This window comes from Theropithecus gelada, chromosome 9 (genome assembly GCF_003255815.1).
Source record: "Theropithecus gelada isolate Dixy chromosome 9, Tgel_1.0, whole genome shotgun sequence".
In the NCBI taxonomy this organism is placed as follows: Eukaryota; Metazoa; Chordata; class Mammalia; order Primates; family Cercopithecidae; genus Theropithecus; species Theropithecus gelada.
In genome coordinates, this window is record NC_037677.1 from 42,200,198 (window position 1) to 42,219,533 (window position 19,336).

General features: G+C 35.9%; 1 protein-coding gene across 1 annotated transcript in view; it reads left to right on the top strand.

The window, feature by feature from the left end:
- Window positions 1–19,336, top strand: part of LOC112631021 (ankyrin repeat domain-containing protein 30A-like) — a 206,045-nt gene that overhangs the window by 11,635 nt on the left and 175,074 nt on the right. The window contains 4 exon segments of the mRNA XM_025395528.1: window positions 3,127–3,531; window positions 9,390–9,420; window positions 12,508–12,580; window positions 18,425–18,503. Of these exon segments, the coding sequence (XP_025251313.1) occupies window positions 3,127–3,531; window positions 9,390–9,420; window positions 12,508–12,580; window positions 18,425–18,503 (588 nt within the window).

The following is a 19,336-nucleotide window of genomic DNA, read 5'->3' on the forward strand; positions in this document are numbered from 1 at the left end:
AATCCTATATAATACTTTTGTATATATAACACAATTTTGTATATTGCATGATTCCTCAATTGTCATAACAACTTAAACTTGTTATAAAATGTATAACCCAGTGTGTGATTGATGAGCTCAGTAATAGGGGATGATCAGGTTATCCAATTTAATGAATTAATATATTTATAAATAAATTTTATTACAAATTATAATTAGTTTACATGCCCTGAATTACAAGCCACAAAGAATCGAACATCTAATAACGAAAAGTAGGAATTAATAACAGAAAACTGTAACATTTGAATATTATAACCTGCGGGAGTCTATCCTGCAGACCCCGACTGCGTGACAGATGAGACGCATATCCAGACACCGATATTCAGTGAAAGAGCAGCAAGGGTTCTCAGCCAATTACAGACACCAAGGTAGTTGCTGTAAAGAGTCAGCAGCCACAACCCTGGCAAGCTGGCCCTGTGGGCAAAGTTTTAATGACAAAGGCTTTGAGTCAGCATACCTGTGGGTAATTAATCTGGTCGCCCCACCCCGGGAGAGCCATCCTGCTGGTGGGTGATCAAAGGGGAGTCTTAAAGCTGCATGAGTGGCCGGGCGCGGTGGCTCACGCCTGTAATCCCAGCACTTTGGGAGGCCGAAGCGGGCGGATCACGAGGTCAGATGATCAAGACCATCCTGGCTAATATGGTGAAACCCCGTCTTTACTAAAAGTACAAAAAATGAGCCAGGCTCTGTGGCGGGCGCCTGTAGTCCCAGCTACTCCAGAGCTGAGGCAGGAGAATGGCGTGGACCCGGGAGGCGGAGCTTGCAGTGAGCTGAGATCGCGCCACTGCACTCCAGCCTGGACGACAGAGTGAGACTCGGTCTCAAAAAAACAAAAACAAAACAAACAAACAAAAAAACGCATGAGTAAACAAGCTATTTAGATAAACTACTCTACTTTCCTTTGTACCCACTTTAAGCTATTTACTCAAGGTAAAGATTAGACTGCTTTCAGTTATAACCCTATCTTGAGACTTTTACAAAACCTTCCGGCCGTCCAAGAAGATTTGTGTCTATGTCCTATAATGTCATCTTAAAATGTTTCCCACCAACCTGATGAACTCCTACAATAACCTATGAAGAAACATGGTTTTATTTATTTATTTATTTATTTACTGTAGAGACAGGGTCTGCTTATGTTGCCCTCAGGCTGGTATTGAACTTCTGGGCTCTATTTAATTTTTACAATAAATGGTTTGCATTTAGTAAATGAGAATTAATTACAGTTGAATCTTGAGCAATATAAGAGTTAGGGGCTGATCCTCCACGCAGCTGAAAATCTGCTTCATATGAAAGTCTGTTTCTTATGACTCCACCAAAACTTTGCTAATAGTCCACTCTTGACCTGGAGCCTTATTGAAAGCATAAACAGTCAATTAACACATAGTTTCTATTTTATATGCACTGTATACTGTATTCTTACAATAAAGTGAACTGGAGGAAAGAAACTGCTAGAAGGAGGAAAAAATATATTCACTATTTATTAAGTGGAAGTGAATTAGTATACATGAAAGTCTTCATTCTTATTGCCTTCACATTGAGTAGTCTGATAAGGAGAAGGCAGAGGAGAGATTTGTCTTGCTATCTTGCAGTGGCAAAGGAAAAGAAAAATCTATTAGTGGGCTCCTAGAGTGAAAACCCTTATTCGAGGATCAACTGTGTGACATAGTGACTTGTGTCGCTAAAAAAGTAACTATCTTTAGAATTTGGAATTTAATAATACTTTTCTGGCACCATAAACAAATGTCAACAAGAATTGCAAAACTTAGCCAGGGTACATCAGTACTAATAGGAGATTATCTTTCAACGACACCTACGGAGTGCAGAAGTCGGAAAAGCAATTCTTTATTGAGAAGTGCAGGATGTTACATAGTCTTGTACCAACAAGGTCTCACTATTATTAACTTCGTTTCCTCTAAGTTGAAACCAAATAAGATATATTTACTTCATTAGAACAAGGTATGTTGTTCTATCTGCTGGATAATTAGTGTGTTAATAGCAGTTTTGTTACAAGAAGTTACTCTGTTTCTAATAGCCAAAATATTATCATTATAAATATTCAAATAACACTAAACTCAAAAAGTTATAAAAAAATACAAAAACTTTTCACAATAATGAAAATGCTACTGTGATATCTAAATGTGACACAATGCATTTTACAATATGAACTGTATGAGCACATCTTTAATTTATTACGTATTTATCAAAGGACCTCTATAAGTTAGATTTGGCAAGCTTCAGGAGACAAAGATGGACTACACATAGTTTGGGTCTTTACAGTGCTCATAATACAGTAGAGCTGTGCCTACTGAATTTCTGTATTTTTCCAACAGAATTTCCCTAAAAATGCTTTCCCCCCCCCCCCCCGCCCCGTTTATCCACTTGTCCACTTAACAAATAACTGTCAGGTATCTTTAAGGTACTAAGCATCTTCCTTGTTATTATCATTGTCATTTTTTATTTGCTTCTTTATTAAGGTACTAAGCATTTTTTCCTGTTATTGTCATCTTTTTTATTATTTATTACTTTAGTGCTTACTCTGTGCCAGAACCCCTTTGAGAGCTTATAATTATTACTTATTATGTCATGTCATTACCATATTCAGCATGTGTCAGACATTTTATATCCAAGGTGAAGAATTAAAGCTTTAAAAAATTTAGTAGTGTCCAGTCACAGTGGCTCACTCCTGTAATCCTAGCACTTTGGGAGGCCAAGGCAGATGGTTTGCTTGAACTCAGGAGTTTGAGACCAGCCTGACTAACATGGTGAAACCCATCTCTACTAAATATGAAAAATTAGCCGGGTGATGTGGCCTGTGCCTGTAATCCCAGCTACTTGGGAGGCTGAGGTAAGAGGGTCACTTGAGGTGGGAGAATTGTTTGAATTGCATTGAGCTGAGATCGCGCCACTGCACTCTAGCCTGGGTAACAGAGCAAGATTCCATCAAAAAAAAAAAAAAAAAAAAAAGAGAGAGAAAAGTTTGGTAATATTTAAGGAAAGCATACAGAATGAGTAGAAGTTTGCCAGGTGAAGAGTCAGGAGGATGATATTTAGCAGAAAGAAAATTTAACCAGATTGCATGTTTGGCAGAAGGAACACCTGCAGGAACAACTGATGAGGCTGCACCCTTGGCGGAAAGAACTCCTGACATGGCTGAAAGCTTGGTGGAAAGACCACCTGATGAGGCTGCACCCTTGGTGGAGGGAACATCTGACAAAATTCAATGTCTGGGGAAAGCGACATCTGGAAAGTTTGAACAGTCCTCAGAAGAAACACCTAGGAAAATTATGAGGCCTACAAAAGAAACGTCTGAGAAATCTGATGGGCCAGCAAAAGAAAGACCTAGGAAGATCACATGGGAGGAAAAAGAAACATCTGTAAAGACTGAATGCGTGGCAGGAGTAACACCTAATAAAACTGAAGATTTGGAAAAAGGAGCATCTAAGATGATCACATGTCCTACAAAAGAAACATCTATAAAAGCGAGTACAAATGGTAAGATGCTTTAGTTAACTTTATAGGGTTTATTGTCACTTCAGGTTCCCTAGTGAAAAAAGCGTGATATGGGAGTTGTTGGGAATGACTTGAATATGTAAATAAGGCAAACTTAGGCAACAATTTTTTGATAGTATAGAAATAAGTAGATCTTATTCTGTAGGCCCTGGAAAAATTCTCACAATACTTCTGATTGTAAATACTAGATGAATTAACTAACAATGGCTAAAACCATAGGAACTAAAGTTCTTTTGGTGGTTCAGGGACATCATAGGATCCCATTTTTATTGATTGACTGATTGATTGATTGATTGATTTTGAGATGGAGTCTCACACTGTTGCCTGGGCTGGAGTGCAATGGCGCGAGCGATCTCGGCTCACTGCAACCTCTGTCTCCTGGGTTCATGCAATTCTCCTGCCTCAGCCTCCCAAGTAGCTGGCATTGCAGGCGCCCACCACCATACCTGGCTAATTTTTTGTATTTTTAGTAGAGACAGGGTTTCACTATATTGGCCAAACTCGAACTCCTGACCTCATAGATATCCCCTCCTTGGCCTCCAAAAGTGCTGGGAATTCAGGTGTAAGCTACCGTGCCCAGCCAGGATCCCACTTTTGGTAGGCTAATTAACAACAGCTCCAATCATCATGCTCTCTCAAGACAATATTTAAAGGCTAGAAGGGCTGCTTTTGTTCACATGTTTCTTTTAAATAGGGAGAAAACTTGGAAACTTGCAGTAATCTTCCTGTAACCTTTTTGTTGGCTGGATTATACCATATGCCATTTCTAAGCCAGTCACTAGGAAAGCAAATGTAATTACTGTGATTAGTTTAGAATAATAGTTTCTCTTTTTGAGATGGAATGGGGTAATGGAATAACGAATATCTAAATAAACTTGTGTTTCTACAGCAATAAAGAATAAATAATGACTATGCATAGGAAGCCAGCAATGTTTTCTGCAGGGATTCATTGGAAAAGTTTGAGCAGGGGAGTCACAAGATTAGATCTGAGTATCAGGGCATTTTGGTCATGGTATAACGCAGAGATTGGCAAACTTTTCCTGTAAAGTGCCAGATAGGAAATATGTTAGACCACCAAGTGTGGTGGCTCATGCCTGTAATCCCAGCAGTTTGGGAGGCTGAGGCAGGTGAATCATGACGTTATGAGTTCGAGAGCAGCCTGGCTAATATGGTGAAACCCCATCTCTACTAAAAAAAAAAAAAAAAAAAAAAAAAAAGCCAGGTGTGGTGGCACGTGCCTGTAATCCCAGCTACTTGGGAGGCTGAGGCAGGAGAATCGCTTGAACCAAGGAGGCGGAGGCTGCAGTGAGCTGAGATCGCACCGCTGCACTGCAGCCTGGGTGACAGAGCAGCACTCCATCTGAAAAAAAAAAAAAAAGAAACTAAGTATGTTAGGCCAGGTGGTCTCTATTACAGCTATTGAACTCTGCATTGTAGGGTGAAAGCAGTCATACATAATGTGTGAGCAAATAGGCATGATTGTACTCCAATAAAACATTGTATAAAATACCATTTGGTAAGCCGAATTTGGTCGGTGGCATATAGTTTGCTGGTCCTTCATATAGAAGATAATTACATACAAGGATTTAAAAACAAAGTAAGCTTTTGTAGTAGTTCATGCTATAGTCTTTTTTTTTTTTTTTTTTGGTCACCAATCTGTGGCCTAGTATCAATCTATGATGAAAGTTTGACCCATCCAGGTTAAAGCTCAATTTACATATTTAAACCTGTAGGTCTTTCTTTGCCATTATTTTATTTTGATTTGTTTTGCTAAATATTTTTAAACTTAAAAAATAACAATAGTAATTGGTAGGGTTTCTTTTTCACTGTGAAAGCCATCAGATAAGGGGCCATGTCTAAGTAGGAAATATAAATATAAAATAATAAGTTTGCATTTCCAGTGGCACTGGAAAGATAAAGCAAAGGCAGAAAAGAGATACAGTTAATACAGTTTTGTTATTATTGAGTTTAAAAAGCTATGGGACAGAGAAAATCTCAGGTCATAAGTTTACAGATTGTGAATAAGCATTTACAATGCTCATGGGGAAGGAGTAGAAAATTGTCAAGTCAGGGCTGGGCGCGGTGGCTCAGGCCTGTGATCCCAGCACTTTGGGAGGCCAAGGTGGGCAGATCACGAGGTCAGGAGATCGAGACCATCCTGGCTAACGCAGTGAAACTCCATCTCTACTAAAAATACAAAAAATTAGCTGGGTGTCGTGGCGGACGCCTGTTGTTTCAGCTACTTGGGAGGCTGAGGCAGGAGAATGGCATAAACCCAGGAGATGGAGAGTGCAGTGCGCTGAGATCTCACCAGTGCACTCCAGCCTGGGCAACAGAGCAAGACTCCATCTCAAAAAAAGAGAAAGAAAGAAAATTGTCAGGTCAGTAGAGAAGTGCAAACAGTCATGGGACAGACCAACAGTTTTCTTTACATGATGAGTTTAATGAAACACTCATGTGTGATACTTTCAGTAGGTAATTGGATTATAGGTATTTCTAGCTGGAGATAGAACTCTGGTTGGAGATGTAGGCTTAGAATAATTTTATTATAATTATTAGGCAAAGCCATAGATTTCAATGAACTTATCCATGATGCAGAAGATGTAGAATAAGAAGAAAGTCATTGACAAAACCTTGGGAGTATCAACATTTCACAGAGTCAAAAGACTTGGTCAAGGAGATTGAGCAGTGGCTAAAGAAAAGTATGAGAGGAGTCAGAGAAAGTGATGTTGCAAATTACTTTTAAATGTGAGAATTTCAAGCAGTAAGTTTACTGAAAAGTCAATTGAATTTAACTTACAAATTCTTCAGTGGTAATCTGTTCAAAAGAATTATTTTAGAGTTTTTTTTAAAATTTATTTTTTATTATTATTATACTCTAAGTTCTAGGGTACATGTGCATACGTGCAGGTTTGTTACATATGTATACTTGTGCCATGTTGCTGTGCTGCACCCATCAACTCGTCAGCACCTATCAACTCGTCATTTACATCAGGTGTAACTCCCAATGCAATCCCTCTCCCCTCCCCGCTCTCCATGATAGGCCCTGGTGTGTGATGTTCCCCTTCCCGAGTCCAAGTGATCTCATTGTTCAGTTCCCACCTATGAGTGAGAACATGCGGTGTTTGGTTTTCTGTTCTTGTGATACTTTGCTACGAATAATGGTTTCCAGCTGCATCCGTGTCCCTACAAAGGACACAAACTCATCCTTTTTTATGGCTGCTTAGTATTCCATGGTGTATATGTGCCACATTTTCTTAATCCAGTCTGTCACTGATGGACATTTGGGTTGATTCCAAGTCTTTGCTATTGTGAATAGTGCTGCAATAAACATACGTGTGCATGTGTCTTTATAACAGCATGATTTATAATCCTTTGGGTATATACCCAGTAATGGGATGGCTGGGTCATATGGTACATCTAGTTCTAGATCCTTGAGGAATCGCCATACTGTTTTCCATAATGGTTGAACTAGTTTTTAAGTATACTGTTGATATGGTTGATATTTCTGGTGTCCAATAAAAAAATCTCCCAAGATCCCACCTAACTTTTTGTAATTAAAGCAGCCAACATAGCCAGGGTCTGGAAAATTGTCTAGACTGCTAAATACACATTCCAATATTTTTCTAGAGGTTGTCAAAACCTAAGGGTAAAGTGTGAGGAAAAGTGTTGTCTTTTTTATCTGCTTCTTGTGGAGAGTGGAGATCTGTGTTGTGTCTGTCTCTCACACAAACATAAACACACACACACAAATAAGTATAGTAATTCACCCTTATCCATGTGAGGTATTTTCTAAGACACCCGGTGAATGTCTGAAACTGTGGATAGTATGAAACCCTATATATACATGTTTTTTTAATATATGCATATTTATGATAGTTTAATTTATAAATTTGGCACAGTAAGATATTAACAATAACTCATGATAAAATAAAACAATAACAATACATTGTAATCAAAGTTAGGTGAAAATGGTCTCTCAAAATGTCTTATCTTGTACTCACCCTTCTTTTTCGTGTGATGACTGTGAGATGACATAATGCCTATATGATGAGATGAAGTCAGGTGAATGAGGTATGAGTTGTCATGTGGTGTTAGATTATTATTAATTTCTGGCTATCTGACGACATATCAGAAGGTAGATCATCTGCTTCATTTGACGGTGGGTCATTGAGCCATGATAATGTTGATGGTTGGGATTCAGGAACAGATCATTTTGATGACTAATGGGCAAATAGCATACACAAAGGAATGATTCATGACCTGGGTGAGATGAAACAGGATGTCTTAATATTTCATCATACTCCTTAGAATGACACATTATTTAGAACTTATGACTTGCATATTTCTGGAATTCCCCATTTAATATTTTTGGACTATGGTTGACCATGAGTAACTGAAATCACAGAAATCAAAACCATGTCTATTATATTGTGAAACATATGTTTGGTCTTCAACATTGTTTTCTGGCATACAACTCATAAAATGTTTAGAATCTCCAAAGATGTCTTTGTATGCTAACAATTGAGTGATGGCTGGCAGTCTCTAGGTAGCTTCAGGATAGGAGATGGTCACAAGAAAGAACAAGACATGATGTGTTAGGACTTTCAGCCCCACCCCTCAACCTCCTAGGAGGTGAAGGTTAGGTCAATTACCAATGGCCACAGATTTTTTTCATTCATGCCTATATAATAAAGCTTTCTTTAGAATCCAGAATGACTGGGAACAGAGACCTTCCAGATAGCTGAACATATGGAAGTGTTTGGAGACTGATGTGCCCTGGGAGGGCATGGAAGCTCCATTCCCCTTTCCTATAACTCGCTCTATGCATCTCTTCATGTGTCTCCTTTGTGATACCCTTTATAATAAACTGGTAAATGTGTTTCCCTTAGTCTTTGGGAAACTCTAGCATGTCAAACCCAAAGAGGGAGTTGTGAGAACCCCACCTTGAAACCAGATGGTTAGATGCTTCAGAAACCCAGATTTGCAACTGATGTGGGAGGGTAGTCTTGTGAGACTGAGCCCTCAGCCTGTGGGATCTGACACTATTTCTAGATAGTGTTGGAATTAAATAGAGGACAACTTGCTGGTTTCTGTTACAGAATTGGTTGGTTATTTGTTGGTGGAGAAAATCCTCCACAAATTTGGTCACAGAAGTCTTCTGTTTTGATGATTGTGGTGTGAGAGCAGAGGTAAATCATGTTGTGTGTGTTTCTACACATAGAGCAGATAAAGAGAGACTACTGTGTACTCTTTTCTAACTGCTCCTAGTTCATTTTTCTAGAAATTACACTTTCTGAGGTTGACACTGTCCACTTATACTAATTCTGCTAATAATACAATTTTCTGGGAGTCTTGTAGGATTCTCTTTGGATTATGTTTATTGTACACTGTAGTTCATTTGTAGAGATCAAATTGTGATAAATTCTATTTTTCCTTGCATTTGAGAACTACAAAGGAGGGGAAAAAGCATTCTTAATGCATTAATTTCCTAAAAATAGTATACTTAATAATTTTACCATAGCTCAATGTGTGGTCCCAAAGGAATCCTTTATATCAGATCATCTGAGTCTTTGTAACAAAGTGTTGGAGTATTATGCTTTTTTAAACAAGATCTAGATCATACACTAAAATGTGCACGATTCTTTTAAGTTGAAGTCTCGCAATGTCTCCCAGGCTGCTTTCAGACTCCTGGACTCCTCAGGTGATCCTCCTGCCTCACCTTCCCAAGTAGCTGGGATTAAAGGCATGTGCCATCATGCCCTCTTAGGTTTTTAATATTCTGTGTTTTCTATTTATATTTGTTAATTTAATGTATTTTACTTTTTTTTCTTTAATAGTGGATATGAGTTCTGTAGAGCCTAAAATCAGGTAAGACTTTGCAGTTTTTTTTAAAACTTTTATGCTAACTCAGAAAATATAGAGAAAAAAAATCACTATCTCCTGAGTATTCTACTCCGGGCTAGACAACATATTATGTGCTTAATATTTATTATCTCACATAGTCATCACACAGCTTTGCAAAGCATCTGTGCTACTATCACCTACTTTGTATTAATCAGGCAAATGCGGTTCAGAAAGGTTGATTAATTCGCCTATGATTTCATAGCTAAAAAGTAGCTGACCCTTGAGTTTGAACATCTGTCTATCTTGCTCCCATATCCCTTCTCTTCCCTCTTGGCGTAGACTGATGGAGACCTCTGCATCATTAAGATCAAGGTACACGTCCAGATGGGATCAATTCACAAAGTTACCTTTTGTTACATATTAACTCTTTTTTTTTTTTTTTTTTTTTGAGATGGAGTCTCACTCTGTCGCCCAGGCTGGAGTGCAGTGGCCGGATCTCAGCTCACTGCAAGCTCCGCCTCCCGGGTTTACGCCATTCTCCTGCCTCAGTCTCCGGAGTAGCTGGGACTACAGGCGCCCGCCACCTCGCCTGGCTAGGTTTTTGTATTTTTTAGTAGAGACGGGGTTTCACCGTGTTAGCCAGGATGGTCTCGATCTCCTGACCTCGTGATCCGCCCGTCTCGGCCTTCCAAAGTGCTGGGATTACAGGCTTGAGCCACTGCGCCCGGCCTATATTAACTCTTTTTAGAGTTTTCTCTTAGAACACTGGTTAATAGAAGACTTTGTCCTAACATGTTTAACAGTTAAAGTGTTATATCAGTACCTTTATTATCATCAAAGTTTTTAGAGCAGATCTTATTTAGCTGTGGCGACAAGACATAGGCTTTTGTTTCATAAGCAATACCAGGTAAATCTTGTAGATGAATTATTTTAGTGGAGAATAGATATAGATATGTTAATCATATTTAGAGGCTATTTCTTAAGATTTCTCTATTTACTGACTTCCCAGTTTAGTTTTTCTTCAAAGCAGTACCCTGCCTAGTTGCATGAACTCTTCCTTTTTTTTCTAGAGTCTTTTTTTCTTCTTCCATAACTTTTCTATAATCTTTTCCTAATTACTTTCTTCTTTGCTTTCCTTGGTGTTCTTTTCTTCTATTATTTTATTCCTTTCTGCCAGCCCCATTTTTCTATAGGTAAAATTAAAGGCACGTGGAATTTTAGGATTTTAAAGACTCTTGGAGACTAATCAAAATACTTTCATATTTCAACTTGTATTTAATATCCTGCAAAAATAGTTGTTCAGATGGAGAGTCTGAAACTCAAAGTGACTTATTTAAATATAGGAGGTAGCAGAAGTAATATTTACACTCATTTCAAAGCCCATTACTCTTGTTTTTATATCATCATGTACGTGAGTGTTTGAATAATAGGAAGAGGGAATGGGTCCAATTAAACAAATGGGAAACAATAAGAATGGAATTAGCTGGAGAACCCAGTGGAAGTAGATAAGAATGAAATTATCAGGGAAAGGCCAGGTTTGAAGAGAAACAGTCCCAGGATTGGTAGGAGTAAGGGTTTTACCAAAGAGATCAGAATGTTGGACCTTATGTCAAGTTTGATGAAGATAAATTAGAGGAACAAAAACACAGAAGACTTTGGGAGTTATCTAGAAGGGCATACTAAAACAATGTTGAAAAGAAATCCTGAATAGGTCGCTGCTTTTTTGCTTGTTTAATTGGAGGAATGGACAAACTTCAAGCTTTTTAATGAAAAATGGAAAAACAAAAAAGAGCCACTGGGAAAAGTCTCCATAATCAGATAGAAATGTCCTATTCTGTTCTTTCACCGCAAATCTCACAGGAGTGGCTTAGAGCCCCTTGAGTGCTAGGGGATTAAAGTTTGCTGAGTTAGATATATCTGTGGCCCAAGGCAGATGCCCCCTCCCCTTTGACTCTTTTTCCAAGCCTCTGATGTCCTACCCATGTACATATAAAGCAGGGGTAAGACTGACTGGCATATAATATAGTTGGGTTTTTGGTAACATGCTTATGCTAGAGGTGAATGACTAAGACTCCATTTAGTTGTTTTCCAGGAACAGGTAAATACAGAGCTTCTTGGTTGGTCATTGAGTTTATCTTTTCAGTAGTCTGTGCTTTGATAAGCTGAATGTTTAAAGGTTGGAGACTGCCATGAAGCCCCGCAGAAGAAAGATCTGGAAGTGGGAGAAACTTTCACTATATACAGTGGCTCCCACTTCCAGATCTTTCTCTCTGTGTATGTATAGTACTTAGAGAAATCCAACTATCAGGACTCAGTTTTTCTAGTAGACTCTCTCCTTGGGTATAAGTACCTATGAAGATTTTTAAGGCTTTGCTAGTTTATGTAGACCTGAACAAGGAAGGACAAGTATAAAATAAGTAGTTAGATTTTATTATTTTTAATGTTTCAATTTTTTGTGAGAAAAATATTTCCAGTAACAAATACACATTTGCAATTTGCAATTTGTAGGTTCAGCTTTTCAGCATTTCAAATATTTCAGGGGACTCTCTCTAGTGTTTTAGGGTGAAGGGAAGCAACAGGGCCTTCTTAAGTGGTTTTATGCTGAAAAACAAAGAATGTCATTTCCCAGTGACACTGATTAGTCTTTGAATCAGAGATAGATAATGGAAAAGGGACAAGGTAGCTGTATCTTTCTTCCTTATTTTACATTATCAAGTTTGTTCCAGTTTAGATATCAAAAGTTATGTCAGCCATTAAGTAGATTTCCAGTTCATCATTGAGAACAGTTTGGGAGGACGAATGATACTCAGGGTATGCCAATTATATTGGCTGTCGCTATTTCTTATGGAACTAAGAGTCAGTCTTTATTGTATGTTCTAGGTTGGGGAGGTAGAGTCAAAAATAAAAATAGGTAACTAAAATCATTTTTAAAAACAGAGGGCATATTTTAATTCTACCAAGAAACATGATATAATATACAGAGGACTGATCTTTCCCCAGATTTTGTTTTTTGTTTTCATTTTTTAGAGTGAGAAGCAAGATATGAACTAGCAGATTTTCTTTTTAAATATAAGAATTTGCTCATTTCTGTTGTATCTTTTTTCTCTAAAGTCTTTGTGGCAAACCGACTATTGAAAATTCACAGTCTACAAAAGTTGAGGAAGACTTTAATCTTGCTACCAAGGTAAAATGGTCTCTTGTGAAGTTGATTTTCTCAGTTGGAATCTAGTTCTGTATAGTATTTACTTTTCATGGTTAGCAGTGGTGTAAGTATCATTATTTCATGTTGGTAATATAAAGTTGGTCAGATAAAAACATTTTATAGAAATATGAGTTGTTGATATAAACAGTTGTTTTTTTTTTAACTTCAGTAAATAACAAATCATTGGTAAATACTTTGAGGGTGTGAGGCCAAAATACAGAATGGGCTGGAGAAACAGGAACATTATACTAGAAAAAACTTTTCCACAATAGAGAATATATAAAATTTGGTAAAGGTTTATTTGCATAAGTATACTTACTGTGACTTTTAAAATTATTCTATTGTAACTTAAAACAAAACTCATGCTTAAATTTATCTTAATGGATCCAGTTACTTATTATTGTAATCACAGAATCTCTCTGATACTGTTCAGTTCTGAAACTGTGCCACATAGCATATAGGTTTTTTATTTGGCACTTATTATTTTGATATCACGTAGTTTTTAGGAGAGAGTTTTTTCTCGGTTTCTCTTGTTCTTTAATTACACCAAAATAATATTAGAAATTGTGAAAATTTATTTGGGCATGCTGGTGCATGCCTGTAGTTCCAACTACCAAGGAGGCTGATGCAGGAGGATTGCTTGAGCCCAAGAGTTTGAGACCAGTGTGGGCAACATAGCGAGACCTTATCTCTAATTTAAAAAATAATGGTAGAAATTTAGAAATGTAAATTCTCTTTCTCAGAGTCTGTATTATTAAGGCATGCCAGTGTGTTTTCTAAGTTATTTCATTAAAAGTAGACTTTAAACTCTTCATCTAAATGAAGAATGCAGGTTTTACCCCAAGTAAATAACAATTTTGGAAGCAGAGACTCTTAATAAGCCTATGGTAAGATTTTAATTTCGGAATTTTTAAATTGCAGTTTTTAAATATATGGTTCAAAGATCTTTGATCTCATTTGAAAATTTTAAATTTCAGAAGATTTTGTGTTTAGTTATTTAAATAATCATTTTGAAGCTCTTACATCACTATGAGATACTGCAGGTTAGAAAACACTTGTGTGCATCCTAGTGTACCCAGAATACAGTCTGGCATATATAAAGCATTTTAAGAGGTTTTCAATGTGAATAAATGAGCAGACAAATGAATTTTTATGTAATGGAATGTTACAAGTAAGATAATATGCATAATATATCTTATAATTAAATCTAAGGCATTTCTAAAATCTGGCTTAAATTTATATTTTCTTTTAATATTTACAATGCATAAATTCATGTGAGTTATCTTGAGAAAATATGTCTCAGATAAGAAGACAATCAGAGATACATAGTAAATAGGAAAGAAGTTTACACTATATTTTCTAGTATTCTCCAGTGGAGTTTAGATTTAAAAAATTTTAATATATTTTAGTCTCAACTCATGTTCTTTTTTTTTTTTTTTTTGAGACAGGGTCTCCCTCTGTCATGCAGGCTGGAGTGCAGTGGTGTGATCTCGGCTCACTACATTCTCTGCCTTCCGGGTTCAAGCAGTTCTTCTGCCTCAGCTGCCTGCGTAGCTGGGACTACAGGCGTGTACACCACACACAGTTACTTTTTGTAATTTTAGTAGAGACAGGGTTTCAGCATGTTGGCCAGGATGATCTCAATCTCTTGACCTTGTGATGCGCTGGCCTTGGCCTCCCAAAGTGCTGGGATTACAGCATGAGCCACTGCGCCTGTCCAAAACTCATGTTCTATTAAACGTATCTTTTTAAGGAATACATTACTCTAAAATTCTGGTTACCAATACTTTCTTCAGGTGAAAAGTTTAGAAACGTTTCTTCTTAAATTTTTTCTCTCTCTGTAGTAACAATGTTCTTGCTTTTAGGTATTGGCTGAAGACCATGTTTAACTAATTGAACGTCTTATTATGTAATACTAAAATTAAAATCTTTATTACCCAGGTATTAACAAATAACTAATTGTAGTGTAAATACCGATCAGCATTATGGGAATATATTAGGAACAAAAGTCTACTTTATGTGTTTCATCACATGTCTTATAGTTGTTTTTCATTTTCTTTCATGAATGAAGCTCATACTTGATTGACTGGTCATGGCCCTTGTTTGTTTCTCCCTCTTCCTTCACCTTTTCAAAATGATTTACTGCAGACTTTTTTACTCACAGAATACATTTCTTTAGTGTCTGCTTTTTAGGGCATTGCTGTCTCAATTGTCAGCATATTTATTTACAGGTTTCTATTTAGTTGCTATGTATGATTTTCATTAATCAGTCATGACCCCCCCCAAGATTTATTCTTTTTTTCTCTGTTTCTTAGAAGAAGCAGAATTTATACAATTATTTATACTTAGCTTTTTGCCACACAGAATAGAAACAACCTATACTATTTCAATGCAAACCCAGTTAAATAAGGTACTATTAAAAACTAAACTTTCACATTTTTCCACACAAGAGGTAATTAATACAACTGTAAATTGGGAAGAGATATTTCAAAATATAACATGTAATTTAACTTTTTAAATTTTAATTATTTCAACAATACTATAAATTATGTGAGAGCAAATTTTTGCCCTAGGTTATTTTAGTTAAAAAAGTAATCTAACGGCCGGGCGTGGTGGCTCCCGCCTGTAATCCCAGCAATTTGGGAGCCCGAAGCTGAGGATCACGAGGTCAGGAGATTGAGACCATCCTGGCTAACAAGGTGAAACCCTGTCTCTACTAAAAATACAAAAAATTAGCCTGGCATAGTGGCAGCCACCTGTAGTCCCAGTTACTCAGGAGGCTGAGGCAGGAGAATGGCGTGAACCTAGCGGCGGAGCTTGCAGTGAGTCGAGATCGCGCCACTGCTCTCCAGCCTGGGCGACAGAACGAGACTCCGTCTCAATAATAATAGTAATAATAATAATATTCTAATGGATATCACCGTATTTGTTTAATAATAAATTACATGAAGGGGGTGAAATGAAATAATTCATTGAAGAAGGGTAAGATAAACATAGAGACTCAATGAGTCAAGATGACACAGATTATTATAAAAAAACACAGCAAAAATAGTGGTTTAAATGGGAGGAGGAACTCTCTAGGATAAAAGATATGACACAAATTATTTAAAATACAAATTAAGAAAGCATAGCAAGGTAATAAAATATGGCTCAGGTGTTTCTGAGTGACTTGCAGTTGATTTTAATAAAAAGCTGAAAGAAAATATAAGGATGATTATAGGTAAGAGCAATTTGTTGTACTCTTTAAAATACCTAGTAGAGAATAATTTGAATGTTTCTAGCATAAAGGAAAGATAAATACTTAAGATGATTAATATCTCAATTATTCTGACTTGACTATATGAACGTAATAAGTGATAATATGTATCCCCAAAACATGTACATTTACAGTGTGTCAACAAAAAAATTATAAAGAAGGAACAAAAATTTAATTCTCACTTCTTTTAGTAACTTTATGTTTTATGTATAATCTAGTCATATTTATATTAATGTAGAATGTAAAGTGAATTATGTTTTAGGTCTTGTCAACTTTATTGTGAATTTTTAATTTTTGACTCTTTGGTTTCTGGATTAAGATTTCTAACTTAATGTTTGACATATTCTTAGGTTATTTAACTAATTTATCTTACTCTCTGATATAACCTTGGTAGCTGTTTTGAATATTTTTGATAATAGAGTATAAATAAATAAGCATTTTATTTAAGTTTGCTATTAAAATTAAATTTTCTGATCATATGAACAGGTTCTTAATCTGTATATCTTAAAAGAGAAAAATCACTTTTAAGCTACAAAACTCTCAACGAAATAAATGTAGAAATTATTAATCTCTAGGAATATTCTGACATCTTTTGCTCATAATATCTGTATGTAATGGTATTATATGCACACATCAACTGAATGTAATCAATATTTGTGATTTTTTTTTCAAGTAAAGTACCTATTATCATAGAAGCATATGTATGGGAAGATTGATAACAGAGTAAACAAACTTATTATTGGAAGAATACTTTTTAAAAACTCTTAAAACTATCTCTTGCAATGGGGATATTTTGTATTCTTTCCAGGAAGCCTTATTAACTTTAGTCTTCATAACTATTACACCTTGCACATATATATTGTTTATTTCTAAAACTCAGGAATCCTGTCGACTTGAATTTTTTAGTTTCTTTCTTCACTTCTCCTGTGAATACTGAATCCTGCTTGACAATCATAGATATATGTAAAAACTATGAAATCTTCAACTTGAATAATTATTGCTTAATTTTCTTTATATGAGATATTTTCTCCAATTTTAAACTGCCATCTTATATGGTGTAAATAGGCAATTAGAGCTAGTATTATCTTGTTTACAGGAATATAAGAAAAGCATGTGAATTTTAAAACAGGGTTTCACATTTCTATCTCACTTTATAGTAGTACTTAAAAATGCCTCATAATTCTATAGGTAAGCATTTCTCTTGTACAATTAAAAATTTGCAAGGTTTTTATAAAGGTCATTTTGCAGAATCTTGTTTTAAAATTAAATGTTTTCATTCAATTCAAAGATACATATTACAATAATATTTCAGAAATAAATATTTATCTATATAAATACAATTATATTCTTGAAATAAATTTGGAAATATATAAATGAGAAACTTAAAACCATGTTTTTCTCTCTCCCTTTGATTTCATTTTCAAAATTTCAGCAGTTTGCGTAGATTTGTTTTAATTCTACCCATTTAGTCTATTTTATATTTATTTTCTTATCACTTTGTAATTTTCCTCAAGTAGGTAATCTACTCATACTCCAAATGTATTTATCCAGATCTTTCTTCCAAGCCCCTTAGATGCCTGAAATCTTATAGGTCTCAAACTGAAAACATCATTTTTATTTTTTTCCTGATTCTTTTCTGACTCTTTGTAATTTACTCTGTCATCTAGTTTCCCCATACTAGTAAGTAACACCTAGGAAGTAGCCATGAAATACTCAAGCACTTCAACCAGCACTTCAACCATCCCCCACATCCTGCACTTCAACCCTCCTCCAGGTCACCAATCCAGTCACACACCAAATTTTGTATTATCTACCTTCTTATAATTTTCCATATCTTATTACCATAATTAACTCTCTACCTACAATTTTGAAGTACTCCTTTCTACTTTTGCCCCATCTCCCCATGTTCATCTTTACACCACTGGAAGGGTCACGTTTCTAAACTATATTTGTAATGATGCAACTCATCTGCATATTGAGTGAATACCCGTTACATGAAGGGGTAATTTCACATTCTAGTGTGACACATACCGTATATGGTTTGGCCCCATTTTATCTCTTCAACTCATTTCCTCTGACTGTGTTCCAGTTTTACCACATAACTTTGGCATCCCTCGGTTGCCATGTTGTTTCATGCCTTATTATTTTGCACATGGTATTGCACCAAGAGTCTTTGTATCCTGACTCTGCACTTCGTCTGTCTTTCCAAACATGGTCCCATTATGGCAGCATTTTCTATGCTTTTCAGGTAAAACTGATTTTTCTCTCCTTTTTGCCCTTATGTATTTTAATGACTTAAATTGTAAAACTGGTGAATTATACTTTTCTGTTCTTATTTGTTTTCACATATCTCTACCATATCTTGCATATAGGCCAGAATCTATCTTCCATGGATATTTTCTGCTTTTCCCAGAATAGTGCCTATGATTTGATAAATACAATGTGTATATTTGTTGTTGTTGTTGTTTGTCTTACTGACAAATTGAGTGAGTGACTGAGTTAATACATACAATTTTTTTCTGAAGTTTTTATTGTTGTTGTTGTTGCTTTCTGTTTTTTGTTTGCAATAGGAGGGAGCAACAAAGACAGTAACTGGACAACAAAAACATGATATTGGCATTATTGAACGAGCTCCACAAGATCAAACAAGTAATGACAGTTCTTTTTTTTGTACCAAAATAATAGAAGTGGTAATTTAGTGAGAAAAATATTCCCAGTAACAAATATACATTTGTAATTTGAAATTTGTAGGTTCAGCTTTTCAACATTTCAAATATTTCAGGGGACTCTCTGTAGTGTTTTAGGGTGAAGGGAAGCAACAGGGGCTTCTTAAGTGGCTTTTATGCTGAAAAACAATGTCATTTTCCAGTGACACAGATTAGTCATGGAATCAGAGATAGAAGAAGAAGAAAAAGACAAAGAAACAGAAATTATAAATTTAAGATACTCTCACTAAACAAGGAGAAAGGAAGTGATGAAAAAATAAATTTGAAGTAGTGTTGGATGGAAAGAATCAATTTTACGGAGTTAGAGTTTTTTTTATTTTTTATTTTTATTTTTTAGTAGAGGCATTTTGAGGCAGGTAACAGGGTACAAACAAGAAAGAAGGTAATTTCTTTCTGAGAAGACCCTGAGAAGACTCTGAGAAGGAAAGTTGAGTGAACTCACTTCAGATGCATTTAGATTATTTGTACTTCAGAAAGTAAATTGTGGACACTCCAGAGACTACTGGAAGCAGGAGGCTTGCTAGAATTGTGGTAACCACAGTGACTCATTAGGTTTCTCTGTTACAATCAGTCATGACAAATATATATTTTGTTGATGTTAGCTATTCAAATGAGATATATTTGAAATTAAGAACACTGGCTTTATTTTTAAGAAAGTGAGTTGTTTTGGTCAAATTGCCATTCCACAAAAATTTATTATAGACCAACGATACACCAAATCAGACGAATTGTAGGAACTAAAAAAATACTGAATTT